The sequence below is a fragment of the Sus scrofa genome, chromosome 13 (genome assembly GCF_000003025.6).
Source record: "Sus scrofa isolate TJ Tabasco breed Duroc chromosome 13, Sscrofa11.1, whole genome shotgun sequence".
Classification (NCBI taxonomy): domain Eukaryota; kingdom Metazoa; phylum Chordata; class Mammalia; order Artiodactyla; family Suidae; genus Sus; species Sus scrofa.
Window position 1 is genome coordinate 31,298,026 of NC_010455.5, and position 13,069 is coordinate 31,311,094.

The 13,069-nt window shown below is 52.2% G+C and overlaps 1 protein-coding gene across 4 annotated transcripts; it reads right to left on the minus strand.

Moving 5' to 3' along the window:
• LOC100156879 (cytochrome b-c1 complex subunit 1, mitochondrial) lies at positions 424-10,694 on the minus strand. Of its 4 annotated transcripts, none has more exons than XM_001926629.6 (13): positions 10,562-10,694; positions 10,164-10,304; positions 7,124-7,210; positions 5,952-6,081; positions 5,546-5,744; positions 4,966-5,045; positions 3,074-3,189; positions 2,704-2,847; positions 2,405-2,565; positions 2,186-2,271; positions 1,471-1,559; positions 1,048-1,123; positions 424-611 (listed from the first exon to the last, which is right to left on the minus strand). In XM_001926629.6, the coding sequence occupies exons 1-13, from the start codon at positions 10,628-10,630 to the stop codon at positions 547-549; spliced, it is 1,443 nt and encodes a 480-aa protein (XP_001926664.3). In that variant the 5' UTR covers positions 10,631-10,694; the 3' UTR covers positions 424-546. The 4 variants fall into 4 exon arrangements, with proteins under 4 accessions (XP_001926664.3, XP_005669579.1, XP_020926297.1 ...); XM_005669522.3 differs by having other exon boundaries at positions 10,164-10,307; positions 10,562-10,692; XM_021070638.1 differs by having other exon boundaries at positions 2,405-2,847.

Here is a 13,069-nt window from a genome sequence, read left to right on the forward strand (position 1 = left end):
GAAGGCTTCCTCAGGGACAGTCCTTGATCTCTCCCCATCCATCTGGGGAACCAGGAACTGCCAAAGGGCAACTGCACAGGACCCACAGCAAGGGACTTCCCCCTCAAGCCCCCTGAGTTCCCAGGCTGGGAGCAAAAGGCTGGGTCTACAGTTCCCATGGGCTCCCACACCCGACTCTTGGGACAGACTAGCCAGGAGCATCCCCCACGTAGTTAAGTGGAAACAGCTGGCCCCAGCTCCCTTCAGGCATCAAAGACTTCCGGCCTCCGTGCTGCAGCCCTCACACTTGCCCCTGGCTGAGGCCACATCAGCCTGTAGGAAGGCGGAAGGATCCAGGAGATGCAGGACAGGGGGGAGAGGTCCCTGTTCCTCCATCCAGTGCCCACTGAACTCCACGCCAATGCCAAGTGAGGGACAACACAGTTCTCCAAACAAGACTTTATTGGTGGTAACGTGTAGCACAGGTTTGAAGAGCTGAGGTGGTACGTTTGTGGTGGGGGGACCACGAACCCCGGCCCCACCCTCTTGTCTGCACAGGCTTCTTGGCTAGAAGCGCAGCCAGAACATGCCGCTGCGGATCCGGTTATAATCTGGAAGCTGCTCAATGGGGCCTGTGGGGATAGGGTGGGGCGTCAGGGTGGGGTACCTGGCCTGTACAGGGACACCTGGCCCTGCGCCGCACCCCATTCAGAGTTGCCCAGAGCAGCACAAGACAGGCTTTGAGTGGAAAGAGGGAAGAGAACATTCCTCCAGGGGGTACTGAGCCTGTCCCTTCATGCTCTGGCCCTTGGAGCCCCACCCCAAACACAGAGGTGTCCGTTACCTGGTGGGTGTGGGGTATTGATGGAGGCACCTTGGCAGAGAATCAGGGAGCTGCTAGAACAGGTTTTCTGAGCAAGAACTCCCTGGCAGCCAGGTTACTGGGCAGAGCCTTTGGGGGCCTCAACTTGCTGTGCCCAGTGAAAGCTGGGGGAGGGGGAAGCAGAAGCAGAGGGGAAGCCAAGACGATGGCCTGAGGACAAAGAGCAGACCTTCTAGGCTACTCACCCAGTCCAGCCACTGCTGGACACTGGTCATAGAAGTACTTGGAGCAGACCTCACGCACCACACTGGCATCCACCTCCTGCAGGACAAAGCAGAGGGCACACTGAGTGACAGGCACCTGGGGACCAACTCAGCCAGTCAGCATTACCCAGGCACCCAAGATCTTCCACATGTACCATGGAGCTGCCCCCTCACCCCAAAGGGGAAAGGCAGCAGAGCTCTCCCGACTGTAGACTTCCACAGGCCCCACCGACCCCCACAGTACCAGTGCCTCTGCCCTGCCCTCCAATTGCACCACACTGGCAGGCGACACTGCCTGGGACACCAGGGGCACCTATCAGAACAGTCTGCACGGCCTCAACTCCCCACCCTCTGGGAGTCCCATCAGGTCAAAATGCCAGAACCTCTCCCAGGGGCCCTCGTTACCGCAATCCGGCTTTCCCACTCAGCTAGGGGGATGCGGCGCCCATAGGTCAGGAGACTGCGTCCAATGTCCTCACACACAGGAGTGGTGCCTGTGAGGGTGGAGAAAGCTCACAGGTCCACACAGTCCAATCCTGGACCACAAGGACACCCAGAACCTCCAGCTTTGGGCTGACTTGGACCCTGGTCTGGCCCTAGATCAAAACTCTTGTTAAATAAGCGTTCACTGTATTGATGGGTTGATCTGGCCCACCCGCACCTGTACTTGAAGACCCAAGCCCCTGTGGGAGGAACGGTGGCGATGTATGGTATGACCTTGAATGCTTCCCTTTCCTTTTTTTTTTGTCTTTTGTCTTTTTGTTGTTGTTGTTGTTGTTGCTATTTCTTGGGCCGCTCCCGCGGCATATGGAGGTTCCCAGGCTAGGGGATGAATCGGAGCTGTAGCCACCGGCCTACGCCAGAGCCACAGCAACTCGGGATCCGAGCCGCGTCTGCAACCTACACCACAGCTCACGGCAACGCCGGATCGTCAACCCACTGAGCAAGGGCAGGGACCGAACCCGCAACCTTATGGTTCCTAGTCGGATTCGTTAACCACTGCGCCACGACGGGAACTCCTGAATGCTTCCCTTTCCAATCTTGGTTGGCAACGGTGGCCACACTGGGACAGTCACTGCCAGTACACCTTCATCCCTTGCCACAGGGCTACAGGACTCACCATCCAGATGAGACACCAGGGCATTTCTGAGGATGTTTTTGCCCCGGACCACCTCACTCTCTGTGGCACTGGTGCACAGGCGCATCCTAAAGCAGGGGCAGGGTGGGATTCATTCTGAGGGACAGTGCATCTCTGAGTCTCCAGTCTCTAGTCTTGCTCAAAGGCCTCCCTCCCCCCACTTTCCCCCTGCCCCCATCACAGGACCACGCTGCCACTCACCACTGGCCCTGCAGGAAGAACATCATGTCATCAATGCTCATGTTGTCACAGACAAAGTGAGCGCCAAGCAAACCAGTCTCTGCGTAGCAGATGTTGAAAGTCTGGAAACTCTGGCACAGCTTTCTGGTAGCAGCAACTGAGGCCAGTGTGCTCGACATGTGCTGCCAGGGGTGAGGGTGATCAGCACCCACCCTCCTGTCTATGGCCCATGCCCAAACCCCACAGCATAAGCACCCACAGCCCAGCTCCCTCTCTTCCCTGAAGACAAGATCCGACCCCATGCCCACCCCAGCACTCACTGTGCCACCACCGTAAGTGGAGTCATAGTGGCCGATGATGGCATTGGCCACCTGGAGGGGCACATTGTCCGGGTTGGCCCAGCCGGGCCCCTCCACTGCAATGGCCACATGGGCCAAAGGGAGGGCATCGTCACGGTGGCGGATCTGAAATAATACATGGCGAGGCTAAGGGCCAGCCCGACAGCCTGAGCGACCAGCAAAGGTGCCAAGTGTGGGTGGAGAGTGCATGCAAGTGTGAACACGTGTGCCTGTGAGGCAGCAGCTGCTGGACCCCTTCCCAACTCCCAAGGCATCTCCACACTCATGAAGATAGCCATGCATACAAGGGGCCCCCAGCTGAGCACTACCCCCTGGTCACCAAGCAGCCCACCTCACTGCCGGTGAAGCGGCACGGAGTAAAAGCAGGCACAGCGTCCTCAACGTATGTCCCAGAGAGGCTGCTGAAGTGCTTCTGGGCGAGGTCCAGCAGCTGCCGGTGCTCCACCCCTGCGGAGACAGATAGCAATTACTGGCCGGCCAGGCTCCAAGGCACAGGGTAGGGGAAATTGCACACAAGTGGAGAGCCCTGTGTCCTGTTTCAGTGGGAGACACAAAAAAGAGAGACGTGATATCAGGACAAAGTGAGGGAAGAAGACCCTCCACAGACACAGACACACTGTCCCTTGGGTGGGGCAGGCACCCTAGGGTGGAACAGCTCCCATCACCTCAGCCACAAGGAAGCAGCAGCATACTGAACCTGAAAACAGGTTCCTGGAGTTCCCATCATGGCACGGTGGCTAACGAATCTGACTAAGGACCATGAGGTTGCAGGTTCAATCCCTGGCTTTGCTCAGTGGGTTAAGGATCCGGTGTTGCCGTGAGCTGTGGTGTAGGTCGCGGACATGGCTCCGATCCCACGTTGCTGTGCTGTGGCGTAGGCCAGTGGCTACAGCTCTGGTTCGACCCCTAGCCTGGGAACCTCCACATGCTGCGGGAGCAGCCCAAGAAAAGGCAAAAAGACAAAAAAACAAAAACAAACAAAAAAAACAACAGGTTCCTTTGTGACACACTCTCACCAGCTTCAAGGACAAGCCTGGTGCTTGCTGGGCATAAGGCCACCTGCTCTGCCTTGGCCCTCTAGCTCTTCCTCAAGCAGATCCTGGCTACTGCCCTGTAGGGGTTGGCCGGTGAGAGGGCTCAAAGAGCTGGGGACACTTAACAGTATCATTACAAACTCATGCCTCAGGACCCCTGCTGGTCCTCTCCTCTGCAAGGAGAGGCCTCTACTGCTCCAGCACCCTTATCGGTGGGCACTGTGGTAATAAGCAGCCTTTCCTGGGTACAGCCCTCCGGTGCCTCTGCCTTTCATTCTTTCCTTCCCTGAGCTCAGATCCGAGTGGACTCAACAGTGTGATGTGTCAGTAGCTCAAATTGCTCTTGGGCCCCAGGTTCACTGGCCCCAAAGCCATCAATCATGCTCTTCCTGCCAATCTTTCTTGACCAGCCAGGTGGGGAAGCACCCTTGACTGTGCTCCCCACCCCCCCGCCCCAGCTGTGTCCAGACCTCTATCAAGTTTCCATCTACAAAACCATCTTGAGCTCATCCACTTCCCTCCCTTGCTCCTGCCATCTCCCACCGGGTGCCTGCTACAACCCCTACCCAGGTCTGTCTGCTTCTGCTCCGACCCCCACACGGCAGCAGTGCAAGCCTCACAACACACATCAGGCCATGACACTGAGCTTCCCCTCTCAGTAGGCCCCTTACTCCCCACCTAATTAAATCCCATCATTTTTTAGGCCTCTGTTCAAATGCATCGCCCTAACCTCCAACTCAGAGTCTCCATTAAAATCCCCCTACCACTCTGTGCCTTCCTTACAAGGCACTTCCCACTGTCATCTGATGTCTGTCTGGTGTGCCCTCTGGCAAGGCCAAAAGGAACATGCCTGGGGGCTTGACTCTACCACCAGCCTACAAACCATCTCCAAGGGCCAGGTAGAGCTGAAAAAGGCCTGAAGCCTGGAAGAGCCAGCAGTTCAACTGAAGCCCGTACTAAGGAGGGGAACTGCAGCCCTGTGTGGCCAGTCCTAGTGGTGGCAGCAGAAGAGAAACCTACCCCACCTCAGAGAACATGGAAAAGAGGTCAGTCCCTCAAGGCCAGAGTGGGAACAGGACCCCTAGAGTGGAAGATCTGCTACAGTCAGAACCAGGAGACCTGGCCCTGGTACCCAAGGCTGCAGCCCATCCACTCATCACCACAGGGCTTCAAAGAGCCCTTTGCTCACCTCCAGCTGCTGCAAGCACCATTCGAGGGGCCTTGTAATGCTGGCTGACATACTCTGTCAAGTCTGCCCGAGACAGCTTCCTGCAAGACAGAGAGTCTATGGGTCAACACCAACCCCAAATCAGAGTGATATGGCTCATACACCTGTGGCTCTGGGGCCCAGAGGGCAGCCCACATTGGGCCCCCTTCACATCTGACCCCAGGACAGGTTCATAGTCCCCTCCGAGGAGGGTGTGAGCTGACACAGTGGTAGCTCTTGAGGGGCAGCAGCTAGGCTCATCCCACCAGAGGACAAGAAGCCACATGGAGAGACACCCTGCTCGCACCCTCCCCATTGGGCTGGTAGGACATGTATGGAGACATACCCTAAATCCAAGTCTGAAATTCAAGTGAAGGCTACACAGGCATTAAGAAAAAACTCACAGAGACCACATGGCAACATAGAAAATGTCTCCAGTTGTGTGAATTAGGAAAACAGAGAGCACAGGCTGTCAGCCAACTATAAACACACTTGTGTAGATGTGGCCTGGCCAGGCCAGAATGAGGGGACGAATTCTACCCCAGGCCTAGCCAACTCTCACCTGACATTCTCACTGGGCCCCTCCACGGACTGAGCTAAAGGCGTGCCCTGAAATGCCGTGGCATGCAGGTAGTCAAAGACCACGTCCCGCATAGACGAGTCATTCTCCTGCAGCTCCTGTAGGATCACATCACGCTCCTTCTCAATCTGGGAGTCTTCTAGGCTGCAGTTCTGCACAATGTCGGCCAGGAGTTCCACAGCTGGAGGCAAGTAGAACAGGTTTGGGCCACTAGAGACCGATAACAGCACAAATCCCCCAGGCCTAAAACCGCTGGTTGCTCTGTGCATGGCCATTCTCTACGGGTAACCCCATTCTTTAGCCAGGCCAGGGGCCCCTGAGTGCCTGCCCTCTGCCCCCTCCCCATTTGAAGTCCTACCCCTATCCCTGCCCCATCCTCCAAGCATACCTTTTGGCAGGTCCTTGGATAGCGCTTTGATGTAGTAAGCCGTGTGCTCCCGGGTGCTGTAGGCATTAAGATGGGCCCCCATGCTCTCCACCTCCTTCTCCAAGGCACTGCCAGGCCGATTCTTTGTTCCCTAGAACCAGACGCCAACAGGACCAATAAGGAGCCATGTGGAGAGTGGCCCAAGAAAAGAAATGGCAAAAAGAAAAAAGAAAAAAAAAAAAAAAGGAGCCACGTGGAGCCAGGCCCCCCACATCCTCACAGACTACAGTCCTAGCAAGACCACTGGTCCAAAGGGCCCAGAGTCCATGCTCACCAGGTGCTAAGCAGGGCTTGAGCTGATGGAGACCACAGCATCACAGGCCAACAGAATGGAGACACATCCAGGGGCAGGGAAAGAAGGGCATGGCCAAAGCAAGTGTATCTGAAATCCAGCACTCCCATAATGGCCTGACCTTCCCAGTACTCCCTCTCCTCTTACTGACAGTCTTGGTCAGGTAAGTTCACACCTGGGCTCAAGTGATGCCTCCCACTCTCCCTCACACCATTCATACAACTTGTGTGTGCTAGTGGCCTGTGGGACTCAAGCCTAGTCCCATGTGTGTGTGCATATGTGGCAATAGTGCTCTGAATGACACACACGTATCTGCTGAAATGGACACACACATCTGTGATGCTGGAGATGGCTCTAGCTGCCCATTCCCTCTCCATACCCAGCCATCCTGTATCTTCTTCTCCATTTTTTCATTCACTTAAGAACTCAGTTTCTACTCCACGCCAACATGAGCTGGCTTAGGGGCTATTCCTGTCCTCAAGAAAGCTCAGTACTCACCTCCAAAAACAAGAGACGCAGAGCATTTCAAAATAACTAAGTCTGTGGATTTGTTACAATGCATATGTATATCGATAACTTACATCCATGCATACACACAACATAGGCCTGCCCTCTGGGGAAGTGTAGAGGCTCCCTAGGTTTTGGCTCTGCTGGTCTTGTGCAGGGGCTCACCAGACAGATGCTCCCTCTGGAAAGACCAAGCCTATGTGGCTCCTTCCAAAAAAGCCAGCCAGATTTTTGCCCATGACCGAGGAGAGACTGACTTTTCAGACCTGCATTTTCAGGAGGGACAGCAGGAAGCCCCAGGCCCAGGGGAGATGGAGGACTTTGGGAGCCTCACCTTGAAAGCCAGATGCTCCACAAAGTAGCCTGCCCCATTATTCTTCTCATTCTCGTAACGGCTGCCCGCGTCAATCCACACACCCACCTGGACAAGAAACCACAGATAAAGGCAACAAACAGACCACCTCAGCCCTCACTTATATCCCACCCTGTGTGAGTGTGACCCAGCACAAGCCCCAGTAGGGGGCTCACAGTCCCAGGCTAGGTAAGAGCTTCTGATCAGGATCCCCTGTGTCCAGAGGAAGAGGGTCCAGCTGAAGGACGAGTCATACTGGACCACTTCTCCTTCCTGCTCTATTTCCTGACTGGTTATCAAGACTCCCAGAGATGGAGTTCCCGCTGTGGTGTGTTGGGTTAAGAATCCGACTGCAGTGTCTTAGGTCTCTGTGGAAGCATGGGTTCTATCCCTGGACCCTCTCAGTGGGTTAAAGGATCTGGTGTTGTCATAGCTGTGGCCACAGAGGAAAAGAAAAAAAAAAAAAAAAAGACTCCTGGGGAAGCTTCTAACAGTGTCATCACCATAGGAAATTCTTAAATTCAACTGCACTTTTTCACTTGATTCTTTGTTTCCTCTAGGCAAGCAACTAGTCATTTATAAACACTTTTCTCCTTCCAAAAATTATACCTTGCCTTTGTTCTGGTGATTATGTCCTTTTTTTTTTTTTTTTTTTTGGAAGCCCTGCAGAGCTCCCAGGCCAGGGATGAGATCCTTTAATCCACTGTGCTGGGCTAGGGAGGATTGAACTTGTGTCCTCGCACTGTAGAGACTCCTGGCAATTTTGACTTTTTGCCATTAAAGGAGACTACTGGCTTAGATGCTGAACCTTTTTTTTTTTTAAATCATTTTTGGCCACCCTGTGGCATATGGAGCTCACTCCGAGCCACAGTCATGACCTAAGCTGCAGCTGTGGCAACGCTGGATCCTTAAACCACTATGCCAGGCCAGAGATCAAACCTGCAATCCAGTGCTCCCAAAATGTGACCAATCCCACTGTGCCACAGTGGGAATGCCAAATGCTAAACATTTATCATGGTAAGGAAAGAGTTTTCATTCACCCTAAAAAAAAAAAAAAAAAAAAAAAAAGCTTTTGGGAGTTCCCGTCATGCCTCAGTGGTTAATGAATCCGACTAGGAACCATGAGGTTGCAGGTTCGATCCCTGGCCTCGCTCAGTGGGCTAAGGATCCAGCGTTGCCGTGAGCTGTGGTGTAGGTTGCAGACGTGGCTCAGATCCCACGTCGCTGTGGCTCTGGCATAGGCCAGTGGCTACAGCTCTGACTGGACCCCTAGCCTGGGAACCTCCATATGCTGTGGGTGTGGCCCTGAAAATACAAAAAAAAAAAGGGGCCCAAGAAATGGCAAAAAGACAAAAAAAAAAAAAAAAAAAAAAAAGCTTTTGCTCAGACCCAGACACCTAACATTACCAAGTCTCTCTTTGGCACCCAATAAGAGAATCTTATAATTTTCTTTCTTTTTTGGTTGTACCCATAGCATGCAGAAGTTCCTGGGCCAGGGACTGAACTCATACCACAGCAGTGACCAGAGCCACTGCAGCAATAATGCCTGATTCTTAACCTGCTTCACCACAAGAGAATACCCACATCTAACATCTTTTAAATCAAGATGCATTATTATAATCCACAGTATCCTCTGACTATAATTTAGTACTTTTTTTCTCTGGCATTAGAGCACAGTGGTACTCCTTACAATCTAGAGCACCTTAATGTCTATGAAACACAGCATTCTCTACCAAGTTCTTTTTTTTTTAGGGCTGTATCTGTGTCATACAGAAGTTCCCAGGCTAGGGGTCAAATCAGTGCTGCAGCTGCTGGCCTACGCCACAGCCATGCAACACCAGATCCTGTGACCAGGCCACCAGTCGCATCTGTGCGCTACACTACAGCTTGCAACAATGCTAGCTCCTTAACCCACTGAGCGAGGCCAGGAATCAAACCCACATCCTCATGAATATTAGGCAGGTTCTTCTTAATCCACTGAGCCACAATGGTAACTCTTTTTTCTTTTTTGCTGAGCCTGTAGCATGCAGAAATTCTCAGGCCAGGGATCAAACATAAGCTGCAGCAATGACAACACCAAATCCTTAACTGTTAGGCCACCAGGGAACTCCCTCTGCCAAGTTTTCTTAACAGGCTGTGGGGCGGCTTATACAGGTGCCATGTGATGAGGAAGTTGCCCATCACCTTCTGTTGTGTTTAGCAACAACTTACATCACAGGACAGCATTTGTTCCTGGAAAACAGCAAAAATTTACCAGTAAAACCATGTGGAGCCTGGGATGAAGAGAAGGATGGCTTCCCGAGAATCTTCTCTCCTGTGTATCTAGCCAAGATTTCAATTTTGAGTTGATTTTGAGGTTTTCTGTTTTCAGAAAACCTATCTATTTAACTGGAATCTTCTGCAATACAATTCTTTTTTTTTTTTTAGGGCTGCACCCACAGCATATAAGTTCCCAGGCTAGGGGCTGAAGTGGAGCTGCAGCTGCCAGCCTATGCCACAGGCACAGCAATGACAATGAGCCCCCATCTGTGACCTACACTGCAGCTCACCACAACACAGGATCCTTAACCTACTAAGCCAGGCCAGGGATGGAACCTCGTCCTGGTGGATAGTAGTTGGCTTCATAACCACTGAGCCACAACTCCCTGCAATACAGTTCTGGTCTAGCCAAGAGATTATGATTTGGGGCCATGAGGCTGGCGAATGTAATGTCTCTGAACTCCATCTTCCTCATTGAAGAATCATTCCTCTCATATGGGCTGCTTAAGAAAAAACTAAAAAAGAACTTGGCCTTCTGATTGGCAGGCATCCTATGCTAAATGAGTGTAGGTTATAGTGAGGATTGCCTCCCAGAAACCAAGGCGTGGCTAGGATAGAGATTGGGATAGGAGGTCAATGCAGCGATGACTGTGAGGAGTCTGACCCAAACCACAGGGCATTTGAGCCCAAGGTCACACCTCGACCTGGGAAAAGAGGCCAGGCCCAACATGGAGACACCTTCCCGAGAGCCGACTCCACTCACCGTGCAGGTAGGCTGGGAGGACTGCTCCGAGGCCACTCTCAGCCCGTTGTCCAGCTGGCTGACCTGCGTCTCTGGCACGCTCTGGAGAGCTTGGGCATAGGTGGCGGTGCCCCGCAACGCAGGAGACCTCAGCAAGGCCGGCTGCTGGAAAGGGGAGAGTGGGACTAACAAGAACTGTGCTGGGGGAACGCTTTTCAGCTCCCAAGGCCTCAGTGGGATCCCCGCCCCGGCCCCGAGGATCAGCCGTGGGGCTCACATCCCCGCCCTCGCTGTGACCTTCCCACGGCCCTGACCCCGCGACCTCCTCTTCTGCGACCCGCCGCCGCCAACAACCCGCTCCACGTCTGCGTTCCGAAGGCCCGCGACCCCATTGCTCTGCGCTCTCATTGTTATCTCACCGAGCGGCAGGTGCGCAGCAGCACTCGACTGCCGGTGCCGGCCACCCGGCAGACCGCGGAAGCCGCCATCTTCTAGCTCCAGTAGCCACTAGACCACGCCACGCATGCGTAAAGTGAACAAGGCGGCGCGCGGAGCGCAGGCGCAGTACCGCAGACTTGGCGCTCGGTCGCCCCCTGGCGACGGAGACAGGGGCGCTTCACTCGCGGCTTGCTGTCCACGGGTACCTGTGACCGTCAAACCGCTTGGCTTTCCACCGTTCGGCTCAGGTCTGTTCTCAAGATAGTCCATCTTCCCCCTTCACCCGTTGGGAGCAGAGCGCTGGATGTTCTCACAGACCGTGGGCGCCCCGGCTCCATTGAATGTTGGGAACGGTGGGGGGTAGGGGGCGCATCCGCTGCATGTTGGCGAATCGCAACCTCACGGCTAAAGCACTGGCACAGAACCTGGGACTATCAGGCTGCTACGGACAGTCATGGTTTTCTTTTTTAAAGGTATGAAGTAAAATCAACTATACGCCAGTGTAAAATAAAAATTAATAAAGGCATGAAATAAATTCAGATGGCTGACATTAAAATAATTTAACAATATTTTGCTAAGAAAGAAGGAGCAGTTTGAGAGACTAATTTGTAAAAAGGAGTCCTTGTTTGGAAAGCAAAACACACAAAACAAATGACAAATGACGTGCTTTCTCTAACAGGATACGTAGAAAAAAATCTGGAGGAACTCATTCTAAACTTTCAGCCTGGTGACTTCCAGAAAATGAACTCAGGAAGGGAAAAGAGGCTACCATTTTTATATTTCTGTATTTATTTGAATACATAATTTAAAATTTTTACGAAAAGATGTTTGTCGCTTTTGAAATAAATGCATACCTCGAAGGAGTTCCGGCTGTGGCACGAGGGGATGGGCAGCCTCTTGGGAGTGCTGGGGGTGCAGGTTAAATTCCCACCTTGCCTGGCCTGGCCTGGTCTGTGGCACAGGTTGTGCAGCACTCAGATCTGATCCCTGGCAGGGAACCCCATATAACGGCCACCAGGTGGCCAAAAAAGGAAAAAAAAAAAAAAAAGAAAAAGAAATAATAGCATACCTCCAAACTCCTTTTACAGGTATACATGATTTTTTGTGACCTTTCAAAATATCAAAGTCAAATTTTCTATTATAAAAATCAGACAAAAGATGCTTAAATATATGTTGGAGTTCCCTGGTGGCCTAGCAGTTGACCATCTGGCATTGTCACTGATGTGGTTCCAGTTCTTGCTGGAGGGAGCTGGGAGGGGAAAGGGGGGGAGGGGAGCAGGTTTCCATCCTTGGCTGGCAACTTTTGCATGTTGCTAAAGGTTCTCAGGCTAGCAATCGGAGCTGCAGCTGCAGGCCTGCACAACAGCTCACAGGCTGCAGTGGATCTTTAACCCACTGAGCAAGGCCAGGGATCGAACCTGCATCCTCATGCATGCTAGTTAGATTTGTAACCTGCTGAGCCACAAGGGGAACTCCCAGCTAAAATTATGTTATGATCTAGATATGAAAAATAAAGTGAAATAGAATCTCTAGAAGAGGTTATTTAAAACTAGTTTTTAGATCAGTTTTACATTTATGGAAAAATTGAGTAGATGGTACAGAATTTCCCATATGTACATCCAAGCATGCAGTTTCTCCTATTATTATCTTACATTATTATGATACATTTGTTACAAATAATGAACCAATATCAACACATTATTGTTAACTAAAGTTCATAGTTTATTCAGATTCTCTTGGTTTTAGTTTTCACCTAATGTCCTTTTTTTTTTTTCTTTTTCAGCCACGCCTGTGGCATATGGAAGTTCCTGGACCAAGGATCGAATCCAAGCCACAGCTGCGACCTACACCACAGTAGTGGCAACACCAGATCCGTAACCCACTGTACCAGGCTGGGAAACTAGCAACACCACAGAGACGTCAGAACATTGACCTGCACTGTCACAGCGGGAACTCCATCTCTTCACTTCTTGATCAAAACTTGCTCTCTGGTCATCTCATTCCATCTCTAGGCTTCAGAGCTGTTTATAGATACACTGGCTCCTATTATTTACCCACCATCTCCCCTGGAGAGGCAAAAGGCATGTCAAATTTAACAATGCTAAAGCTGAGCTCTTTGCTTTTGCTCCCAAAACGGTTCCTCCCATAATTGTCTTCATCTCCATAAATGACACCTCCATTTAGATCGAATCAAAAATCTAGGAGTTGGAGTTCCCGTCATGGCGCAGTGGTTAACGAATCCGACTAGGAACCATGAGGTTGTGGGTTCGGTCCCTGCCCTTGCTCAGTGGGTTGACGATCCGGCGTTGCCGTGAGCTGTGGTGTAGGTCGCAGACGCGGCTCGGATCCCGCGTTGCTGTGGCTCTGGTGTAGGCCGGTGGCTACAGCTCCGATTGGACCCCTAGCCTGGGAACCTCCATATGCCGCGAGAGCGGCCCAAGAAATAGCAAAAAGACAAAAAAAAAAAAAAAAAAAAAAAAATCTAAGAG